Here is an 11,810-nt window from a genome sequence, read left to right on the forward strand (position 1 = left end):
ATTGTTGGTATAGCAAAGTTCATTATGGTTTTCCAAAAGTCGGATGTTTTTTTTCCTTGAGTCGTGTAGCTAGTTGTTCATAATGTGATAGCTTGGCAGATCGAACAAGGTTGGTAACATGATTTCATATTTGATTGTATATACACCATTGGTGTTTGGAATTTACACGTTTTGCCTTTCTATTAGTTTCTATAAGCGCGCCGTCTTTGTCGAAGAGATTTTCAGATTTCATTGTGCAACCAAGGGGGGTCTTTATTGCGAATTACAACAGTCTTTGTAGGTATGCAGGTCTCACACATAGCCATGAAGTGATTAGTGAAATTATCGGTATATATGTTGATATATGTGTGCACACAAGACTTCCAGTCAAAGTTAGAGATAAGGTTCCTTAGTTTTACATAATCACCTTGATCGAATTTCCAAACCTTACGTTTGAATGATGAACCGACAGTTTTATCGAATCGAAGAACGCAATAAACTGGGCAATGATACCGTACTAACTGTTCGATAGAGCGCTTTAAATGTGTTTGCTAGAATTGTGTACTCTACTCTGCATTGCACAGGGAGCACATGGAGTTCCCGTAACACGGGGGTTATATGGTTGTACCTGGCTGTCCTCGTAACAATTCTAGCTGCAGTATTTTGAACAGTTTGTAGTTTGTTTAATATCTGCTTTGGAACACCGTACATGAGAGCATTGCAGTAGTCTATGCGAGATGTAACAAGAGAGTTTACCAGATATTTGGTTGCGTTCAGTGTTAGATAAGGTCTTATATGGCCAATGTGTCGCAATTGTGCCTAAGAATTCCTACAAACACTATTGACGTGTTGATCCAGCTTCATGTTTGAGTCAAGATAAGCGCCCAGATTCCTAACACTTGGTGATTGTTTGATTATAGAGCCATCGACTGTGAGGGAAACATTTGAAACTGTTTTTGCGTTGTGCTCAGATGAGAATATGATTAATTCTGTTTTGTCCGCATTTAGCTTTAGCATGTTGTTGTTCATCCATTTCACTATGTCATTCAGACAGTGTTCAATGCGATTGACAGATTCGTCATTTTAAATCGTGTTTAATGGTTTGAAGTATAATTGCGAATCGTCCGCATAGAAATGGTTGTCCAATTCATGTTTTCTACAAATAGCTCCAACAGGCTTTGTGTACATTGTATAGTCTTTGGGGCCAAGAAAAGACCCTTGGGGTACGCTGTACTTCATCAGCACTGAGTCCGAGAGTTCACCGTTAATGGCTACTGTCTGAAAGCGATCACTGAGGTAGGACCTCATCTATGTAAGTGGTGTCCCTGTGATACCAAAGTGATGTTCTAAGCGAGAAAGAAGCGTCTCGTGATCAATTTTGTTTTCACAAGTATATCTAAATAATATGTTAATAACAGTAAGCTACTTTCTTATTTTAAATCAATGGGTAAGATTATAGTTATACACTATATCTCGTAGAAACCCGTATGGTCAAGAGGTAGAAAATGGCAAAATGTTCAGTAGACGTACTTTCAACACAAGGTGTAGAAAGTTCCGAGTGTGTGTGTGTGTGTGTGTGTGTGCACGCGCGTGCGTGCATGTGTGTGTGTGCGTGCGTGCGTACGTGCGTGTGTGTTTGTGTGTGTGTGTGCGTGTGAGATAAAAGAGAGAGAGAATGGTGGTTTTCATTACCAGTCCCATAGCCTGAATTATATCGATAGTTTAATATTAAATTATTTTTGAGAAACGATTGAGAATGGCAATGCCGTAAAAAATAGTTTATAATAAGTCAAATTATACCATACCGTGTGAAGTGTGGTATTTGTTCTAACTTATATCCAATATTTTTCGAATACTAATTAAACTAATTCAGTGTAGCATAGAACATTCTTTACCAGGTCGTACTTCATGTTATAGTCTGAAACCTTCAACAACGAATACATTAGGATGGCATGTGTCATCACTAGTGCTAATTTTTAAATATGACTATCATTCAACTGACAGTGGCTTTTATTTTGACGTTATATCTGCCTTGTTTGCAACACAATTAGTCAGAATTTTCGTTTCTTCTAGTTAAGTTACTATATATACTCGTTATGGGGTGAATGTGTGTTAACACATATGATTATTACATAATTTAATATATACGAGGGATTATCCAAATTAATTTTTTGTCTTTTCGGTCAAAAAGCACATTTTAATAAGTTACGTATGATAATACTCATCGTTGTAAATCGGAGAAAGTATTAAATAGAAATCGAAGATAAATTGATCGTCGTGGGTGATAAAGGTATTTTCTTAAATCACCTTGGTAAAGTGTCCCTGTTGCAGTTCAATGGTATGGCTTTAGGCTCTTTTTTCAAACACAGTTCAGGCATTAGAATGCTGTAAACATGACGTGCAAAAGGTCGTCATATGTCTACGATTAACTTCTAAAAGTATATACGGGTACGCGAGCTCTCAGCGCGTCCTATAAAAGAAGACTCATTCTGAATGTACATTAATGCAATTACATGTTCCTGTGTACTAGGTCTAACATATTAAATAAAATCAAAACCTCTTTGACAATAAATCAAGAAAATATACCTTTAGGTGAAGCGGGTTTTGACAAATAAAGTGGATTGCAATGGATATATTATGCGTACTTATATAACCTTGTGGTTTTTAAGCAAGTCAATAATTTATGGCGCATCAAGTGGTTAAAGGTTGTACTTTTAGCAACAGTTAAAACATTCTATTATTACATCTGTAGATATCTTATTGTATTGATGATATGTATTTGATTAAAGTTGTATTCGACAGATGTAGTTATAATGTCTGTAAGAATTGTTTAATTTTTCATCTGTATCTAAAGATAAACTAAAACAGCAATCATACATCACAGCTGTTGTTTTAATTATAGCTTTAAAAACAACAGTGTTTATATATATATATATATATATATATATATATATATATATATATATATATATATATATATATATATATATATATATATATATATATATATATATATAATGTTATTGTCATTCTACAATGTAATCATCTCAAATATTTCAAAATGTGTTTCTTTAATTATTTTTACTGTAATGTAAAATTGTGTATACGATTTTTACCTTTGTCGGAGGTTGGCTCTTGGTCCACGTCTAAACCAGCATCCAACTGTTTTAACAGTTGCACTGTAAAAGGAATTACAGAATGCACGTATATGCTTTAAAAATACCCAACTATCATGAGTAATCAGAAAGTGTGGATCTGAATGCATGAATGTGGTTGAGTATAATACCATTTTTGGGTAAAGCAAATATAGCTTTTGGGAATCCTTTGGCTCTCTCTCAAAGGTATTGCAATTACTTAATTGTTTACCAAACAAAACATTTACAAAGAAGATAATTTTTGGTTCAAGCAGACAATATCGTTGTTTTACTCATGAATAGCAGTCGACTTCTACTCGTATATAACAATTTTAGATAGAAAACCCATTTGAGTAGAATTCGTTTAGTGAGTGTGGTTTGTGCACGTAAACTGGGTTAAACTCCTAGTAAATTAACATTTTACAGACCGTTCCAAGACGGTACCTAACATTCCTTGATAAACTACCTAGTTTTTATATATAGTATATATGCACTGTGCTGTTTGTGGAGTTTTCTGCTGTTGTTCCATGTTTTTTGTTTGTGATTTTTTGTTTTTGTGTTCTATGTCTTTGGCGTTTACTCGCTGCCATTAATCGGAATTTATATTTAAATTTTTGCTACTGAGCTTGTTTCTATAATTTTTCACATAAGTATTCAATAAAAGAGTTGTATTTAGTGACGGATAGAAAATTACACGTTCAAATACACTTGCATATACTAATTTTTAAGAAAACTTTTTAAACAATGAACATATAATGACACCTGTGGGTTTTTGCTTCATTTTGAAACAATTAAAACGTGCCAAAACATATAAAGAATCCATATCCCTAAATTAATAATGAAACGTACGAATCTCAGTTCATAGAAAGGAATATAATAAAAAAAAAATGTTCAAAACAAAAGGGTTCAGTTTTGCTTACATCTTTCCTTACTGTTAGCATTATAGTAACAAAATATATGAAAATTATTGAACAAACGTTTCTGTTAAATATTCTTTATTCAAATGTCCACTTTTAAGGCATTTTTATTTCTAATGATTTTATTTGAAGAATATTTTCGGACTTGGATAAAAAAGATAAAAGAAAATAAAAGCGTTTTAATCTCAACTATCTCCGACTTTCGTTGACCAACGTTTAGGACATGACACTATTGACACTTTACGATTGAGATCAGCGTTGTGACGACCCTTTTCTCCTTTCTTTAATGTAGTGACGCAAAAAACTGTTATTTCAAAGGATCAACCTTCGTTGTACTCAGGTAATCCATTGAGTCCATGGCTGAATTTATTGATCATGTTAAACATTTAAGGCGGTAGCCTTGGCAGTAACATACATTTTAACACATTTTGATGCATGCGTGAACTCTTAGTGTTGTTTAAAGATTGTGTCCCCCTCGTTCTGTGTATTTTCGGCGCTAGTTTTATGCCTCTAACACCTTGTTTTGGAATATGTTTTATTACTGGGCTTGTCCGTTGTTTTATTGTTTAATTTTGTTTGCTTATCAAGCATATGCATATATTGAGTAACGTAATACATTAAATGAGTAATGCAGTAAGATACACATCATTGGTATATTGTAATATAATACTGAAACAGTTATAAAATTGTGACTTACAAGAATGTTGAAGAAAGTGCTGGACTTCATTGGTATTAATGATCACATCCAGTTCTAGACTTGGTCTTTGAAGACGTTTCTTCAACTCCATTTCCAATGGTTTAAATTATGTTGTCAGTCTGCCGGAAAGCATATCATCGTAGCAATTGACGAACGATAACTGTATAAAGAACACGACGCTTCCACGGAGAACCTTTGTCAAAGTGCCTAAAACATAAACTAGTATATTGAACGTTCGAAACCAACGTGATCGACAGAAATATAATGCATTTTTTAAAATAGACTTCGATTTTTTGCAAACTGTATTTATTTAAGCTATTATACCTACCATATTGCTTGAACTTTGTTAAGGCTCTTTGCACAGCTCTAGACAAAAATTTTTGCAAGGGATCATCCCCTCTTTCTAAAAGATTAATCTCTTTCGTTAAAAGATAAACCAGAGAGATTGACAGATCTTCTTCTTCGTTTACAGATAAGTTCTGCATTTTCATCGTAACAGAGGACTCGTCTGAAACACAATGAATACATTAGTAATCACATGTTGAGGAATGAACTGCAACTACGCATCCGATACAACATGGATGCATCTCATAATATATATCCAAATTGGACTAAGTGTGTAAAAACAATATACATAATATACGGATGCTACGCGTTAGGTTTTAAAACTGACTTTAAAAAATCGCAAAGATAATGTTTCATGAAATGGATTTACCCATTTTTTGGAAAATGTAACAATATATTTTAATTTAAAATCGGTTAGATATTGGTGTTAAATATATCCAATAAAATATCGGCTTCTTGTAAAATGAGTAATATATTTTTTTCAAAAGAAATTTGTTTTCCCACTTGAAGAGAAATTTCTTTTAAAATGCAACTGTTGTTTGGTGTCATCTTTTCAATATCAACACCGTGTTGACATCCTAAATTTGACATCTTAATAGATTCACGGGTGGATTAAATTGTCCACCAAAGAAGGCAAACAATAGAGTTGTCTTTGAAATATATGACTGTTATCTATATGTATGCAGACATATTTTTTATGTATATATTCATTTTATTAACCTAAATGCCATTTGATTCGTACTGTTTTCTTGTATATTTTATGTATATGTAGTACTGAAAATGGCATGTTTGATTAATTTAGACCTCACGATATCTTCTAACGTTAATTAAATGCTATAATTCATATTAGTTTAATTGTAGAACGTTTTAATGGATGACATCGTATGTATGTATATCTGAGGAAATGCATATTTCATTGTACCATGGTATAATTGTTTTAATAAGAACTAACACTAAAAGAAACAACAGGACTTCATTTCTTCGCCATCAACATATTTTTATTTTTATTTTGAACATTATCTTATTTTTCAAAATGTTCAAAACAAAATATGAATTTGGGGTGGAATGAAACTTGTTTTGTAGAGTAAAGTAAAACTAAAGAAATTAAACGTGTTTATTCCTGAAAATTTTTGGAGCAGTATATTTTGCAGATTGAAAACTGATTAAATATAAAAGAATACCTGGTGCCCACATCCGCTTTAATTCTTTACTTGAAAAGCGGCTGAAAAGAAGTTCCTTGATTTCCAGAACCTTGTTCGTCAAATCTGGAATCTGGTTTGCGCCGGCATGGTTTACAGCTGAATATCGGATTAAGGTAAGTTTAATCAAATTCGTACACATTTAAGTTTTATATAAATAATATGATGTCTTAGTTCTACTAATATGAGGCTTTATAAATGCAGGCCAACAGTTTGTACAATATGCATTTAGGTGTTCAAAATTTCGATCAAAATTTATAAGACATTATGGTAGTAGTTCTCATAAAAAGCTCCTATAAAATGTCTTATGTTAAAATCGCGGTGCGAAACGTATCAAAACATCAAGTTAAGATGACGTACTTGCATGTACTTTTTCCATGATTGTTGTTCCTCCCTGATAAAAGCGATGTTCGGTTTTTACTATGTCAAAAACTGTTTTCTGAAGTGGAGTTGCCACTTCTTTTAGACCACTTTTGACTTTTGTATCGAAAGCTTCATCAGCGATAAACTTTACTGCTTCGTCGATAAATGTCGTAATCTGTCTGTGATAAAGTTTAAAATCATCTTCATTCAGCTTTGGATTTGGGAGGTGGCATAAATTGTTTCGAATATCTTTCACATTTTCAATGTCGTGTTTTTGTGTCGACGTCACGTTTTGTAAAATTTTGGTTAATATCAGCCAGTACATCTGTACATCCCATGTCTCCAAATCCGTGCCGGATCCATTTTGAGGGAAAAAATCGTTCTTTCTCTGTAGTCCAATTCCCCAAAGAAGAATTTCTTGTTTTTTGACTGCAAAAATATATCAAGTGTTGTACCCGAATCTAGGACGTACTTTAAAAGAGTTTTTTTCTAAGCAACAAGTACACGGGCTTTGAATGGTGAAAAGCAATTGTGTAAAGTAATCCCGTCCTTTCTGTTCTTTCTCGTCGAACATAATTCCTGCATCAGACATGTCTTTGACCTGTAAATAAACGCAGCTTATAGTAAGGCCACACTAAATTGGATCTTTGATCGATGTATTCCCTGAACGCATTGTTTGAAGATGTAAATACTTTCCGACTTTCCGACGCAGCTACTTCCCTTAACAATTAAACAGTATTATTTCAAAAAGAGAATTCATTGATGTGTGTAGTTTTTAAAGAAATGAAGCATAGAAATGGTTTAAATAATTTTTCAAAAATTGCGGATCTCGGTTAGAATTGTGTTAAACATCTAAAAACGATATGTTTTACAACATAGATGAGCACTGTCAGCATTTTTTTTCAAAAGGCAACATAACTTATAAACTTTGACTGTGCACTGTGTTGCATGTGTTACATGTACAAAATAGAGAAATGTTTTTTCAAGACTTAAGTTAATCTAAATACGAGTTTTTAAATAGTTATTTTCGCCATTTTCGCCAAAAAGACTATCAAGTGAATAGCGTCATGATAAATAATGTGACCTCGTAACTTCTTTGAGTTGAAAATAGCCTTAGCCCACATGAAGATGTTTCATTGTTTGGTCTGAAATGACGTTTTCAACTTATTTTTGATAAAATAAAGTAATGAGTATAAAAGGAAACAGTATGGTACGAATACACAAGCGGAAATAACTAGATACAACAAATATTATTCCGAACATACTATTCATTTTTTTTCAACACATGCTATTGCTTTTACTACCTTCTTGCTTAAATGTTCCTTGATAACAGCCTGAAAACAAATATCAAACTTCAGCCTATAGTCACTCAAATTACATGCCAAACCTTACGCTTAAAGTGTCGTGTATCAAAGCCTAATACAGAACCCAGCATTCAAGTGAAATACATTTGAATCAAGTCCCAATTAAATGCCAGAACCTTCAGATACAAGGCAACTGGGTCAAAGCCTAACTACTTTTCCCATCATTTAGCTTAAATGCACTGGGGTTACAGCCTAAGTACATGCGACTACTTTCAGCTTGTAGGCACCTGGGCTGGTATTCATAAAACATCGTGTAGTTAGCCGCTGATCTACGTGTCTTTAAGGTGACGTTTGAGGTACATAAATCTACATTTAGCTTAGAGGCACACGAATCAAAGCCTACCTGCATATGCACCAACCGTCAGATTACGGGATCATGGATCAAAGCATAACTTTTTAACTAAAGTTTCAGCTGACAGGCACTTCAACACAAGCCTAACTATATACCCGATTTACAGCCGGAAGGTACATTGATCAAAGCCTAGCTAGGTAAATTCAGTCTCAGATTTAAGGCACGCGGATCATGCTAGCTCGATGCCCACACGTTCAGCTTTAATGTACCTGGATCAAAACTTAACTACATGCTACAACCCTAAAATTAAAAGCACACGGATACAAGCCTAGCTACATGCCCCAACAAATGGATCAATTCCTAAATACATAACTCAAACTTCATATTAAAGGCATGTGTAACAAATACTTACTACCAACCCCAACGTTAAGGCATCCGAATCAAAGCCCAACTACTTGCGCTTACCTTAAGCTTAAAGGCGCGTGAATCAAGCCCTAACTACATGTTTCAAGCTACAGCTTAAAGGCACATGATGAACGTCCTACTACATGCCCCAGCATTTAGCATACAAGAACGTCATAAATGCCTGGCTGCATGCACACACTTTTAAGCTCCCATGAACATGCATCAAAGTCTTATTACATAACTCAACATTCAGCTTAATTGCACCTAGATCAGATAATAAATACAAGCCCTTCCCTTCAAAAGCACTTGAATTAAAACTCAAGTGCATGCCCCAAACCTTAGCTTAAAGACACGTTGATCAAAACATACATGCTGAATACTTCAGCTTGAATGCACACGTATCAGACCCTACGTACATGCCCCAACTTTAGATATAAAGGCACTCAGATCAAAGCAATACAGCATGCCCTAACATTCAGGTTAATATCAAATCCAAACTGCACGCACCAGACCTAATCTTAAAGGCACACACACCAATGCCTAGATACATGCCCCAACCTACATGTTCCATTTTTCAGTTAAACAGCACCTGGGTTAAAGACTATAGGCATGCCAAAACATTCCGCATTATTTTACATGGGTAAAACGCCTTATTACATGACCCAACATTTAGCTTAACGGAACATATATCATCGCCTGACTTCATTCACCAAATTCTAAAGCGTACAGTTACATGAATCAAAGCCTTACTACAAAACTCAATACTCAGCTCAAAGGCACCTAGAGCAAAGCCAAAACAAGCCCTCACCTTCATTTTCACGGCATATGACTCAAAGCATAGCTACATGCCCAAAATTTCAGCTTAAAGGCATACGTATCAAAGCCTACTTACATGCTCCAACCATAGACTTAAAGGCACACGAATTACAGCTAACTACATAAATCAACATCCAGCTTAAATGCGAAAAGATTAAGGCCTATCTGCATGCTCAAACGTTCAGCTTTATGGCATATGGATCAAAGACATGCCACAACCTTCTGATTAAAGACACATTTACCAAAGCCTAACTGCATGAATTAATCTTTACCTTAAATGCACCAAAACATACACACTAAATGATCAGACTTTTATCTTTAAGGTACATGGCCTAATTTCGTAAATTTGTTTCAGCCTACAGTCACGAGGATCATAGCAAAACTTCATAGCTCAAACTTCACCTTAAAGGCAACTTAATCAAAACCTTACTGCTTGCCCTAACCTTCAGCATAAAAGCCCGTGGTTCAATACCTTACAAAAAGCTATAACCTTCAGCTTAAAGGAATCCATCTGTATGGGCGAAACTTGTTTCGGGATTTAAGCAGACATGTAAGGCGTGAAAGAAAATAAAACAATAGTGTTCACTGTTATATCAGTGTCCATAGCAACGTCCTTCGACATACCCGGAGCACGTCCACAAAACGCATTTTCAACATTTATTATATTGCTTACTATCACATTTGCGTGTTTTGTGTACAATATTTATATGAAATCCTACAGAAATAACTACTTGAAGTTAAAACATCAACCCAGTTTAACAGACAGGGTAAACGCCAAAGACATAGAACACTAAAACAATGCCGTTTAATACAGCGTTGTAGGCGTGTTTGTGTGAGATTGTGCTAGTAGGATGTATAAGCATCAAAACGTAAAGCTGAAGGAATGTGTATGTTTAAGCGAGTACCGTGTGTTTTCATCAATATGCGCGTTTGTAGGTGTGTCTTTGTTTGTGCAAGTAGAGAGTTTGTGCATCAATATGCAACGTTGTAGGATTGTGTATGCTTGTGCGGTTGTTTGTGTGTTTATTGATATGCGTTGTAGGTATGTGTATGTTTGTACGAGTAGGATGTTTGTGTATCGATATCCAGCTTTGTAGTCTATGTATGCTGAGCTAGTACTGTGTTTGAGCATCAATATGCAATGTACATCGTCTGTGTATATTTGTTAGAGTAGGATGTTTGTGTATCGATATGCAACCGTGTAGGTGTGTGTTTAATTGTGCTAGTAGGGTCAGTGATCGGTATGCAGCTAAGTAGGCGTGTGTATGTTTGCGCGAGTAGGATGTTTGTGTATCGATATGCAACGTTGTAGGTTTGTGTATGATTTTGCTTGTAGGGTCAGTGATCGATATGCAGCTAAATATGCGTGTGTATGTTTGCGCGAGAAGGGTGGTTGTGCATCAATATACAACAATGAAGGATTGTGTATGTTTGTTTGAGTAGGTAGTGTGTGATTCAGTATGAAACTTTGTAGGTATGTGTTTGTTTGTACTAGAAGGATGTGTGTGTGTGTACCGATATGCAGCGTTGTAGGACTGGTATGTTGGGTTTTTAGGCATTATTATGCACCGTTGTAAGTATGTGTATTATACTGCGAGAAGGATGTATGTGTATAAAAAGGCAACGACGTGTGTGTGTGCGTGTGTGCTTGTATGTGTATGTGTGTGCGTTTGTGCGTGTGTGTGTGAGAAGAGTGCATGGTTGTGCTAATGGAACGTTAAAGATGTATATGTTTCTACTAAAGTGTTTGTTTGCATAAATATGATATGATTAAGGTATAGCTATATCTGCATGGGTAGAGTGTATGCACATGAATATGTAGCCGTGTAGGTGTATATATGTACCCTATTGCTTGTAGGGAAATTACGTATGGAACCCGTCGTTCTTGTACATCATCTAGATATCTTTTAATGTAGAGATTCCGCAAATAGTGCATTTGAAAAGCTCTATCAAAGCATCTGTGAAAGGGAATTTCAACACCGTTTTTTTCTTAATTATTAGTATTTCAGAATCTATATTGAAATACCTCCTCCTGCACAGTTTTGAGTTCCCAAGATATATTTCATAATATTCATTATTGTATTTTATGATATTGAACTGGAAGAAATGACCTTGATTGTCTGTGAATAATTAGATTGTTTATAAATTCATCCTCTTTTGTAGGGTATAAAGTTCATAAGGTAATTTTCAAAAGGTAAAAATGAAAACCAAAGCCAGTGTTTAAACTTGATTTATCATTTAATTAAAAAATGACTGCTAAAATTATGGATGTATTCCTACTTATTTGATTTAAATTTCA

The 11,810-nt window shown here is 34.7% G+C and overlaps 1 protein-coding gene across 1 annotated transcript; it reads right to left on the bottom strand.

The window, feature by feature from the left end:
- Positions 1-3,094: 3,094 nt before the first annotated feature.
- LOC128246789 (uncharacterized) lies at positions 3,095-6,664 on the bottom strand. Its single transcript, XM_052965228.1, has 5 exons — positions 6,632-6,664; positions 6,254-6,370; positions 5,056-5,235; positions 4,728-4,934; positions 3,095-3,158 (listed from the first exon to the last, which is right to left on the bottom strand). The coding sequence occupies exons 1-4, from the start codon at positions 6,648-6,650 to the stop codon at positions 4,834-4,836; spliced, it is 417 nt and encodes a 138-aa protein (XP_052821188.1). The 5' UTR covers positions 6,651-6,664; the 3' UTR covers positions 3,095-3,158; positions 4,728-4,833.
- Between the last annotated feature and the right edge of the window lie 5,146 nt (positions 6,665-11,810).

Source organism: Mya arenaria, chromosome 9 (assembly GCF_026914265.1).
Source record: "Mya arenaria isolate MELC-2E11 chromosome 9, ASM2691426v1".
NCBI classification, from domain to species: Eukaryota; Metazoa; Mollusca; class Bivalvia; order Myida; family Myidae; genus Mya; species Mya arenaria.

Bases quoted from the DNA above. Each gene is read 5' to 3' on its own strand.
- LOC128246789 (XM_052965228.1), bottom strand. The intron at 5,236-6,253 runs GTATTCTTTTAT...ATTGTGTTTCAG, and splicing joins AAAGCGGATGTGGGCACCAG to ACGAGTCCTCTGTTACGATG. The intron at 4,935-5,055 runs GTAGGTATAATA...TTTATGTTTTAG, and splicing joins AACAAAGTTCAAGCAATATG to GCACTTTGACAAAGGTTCTC.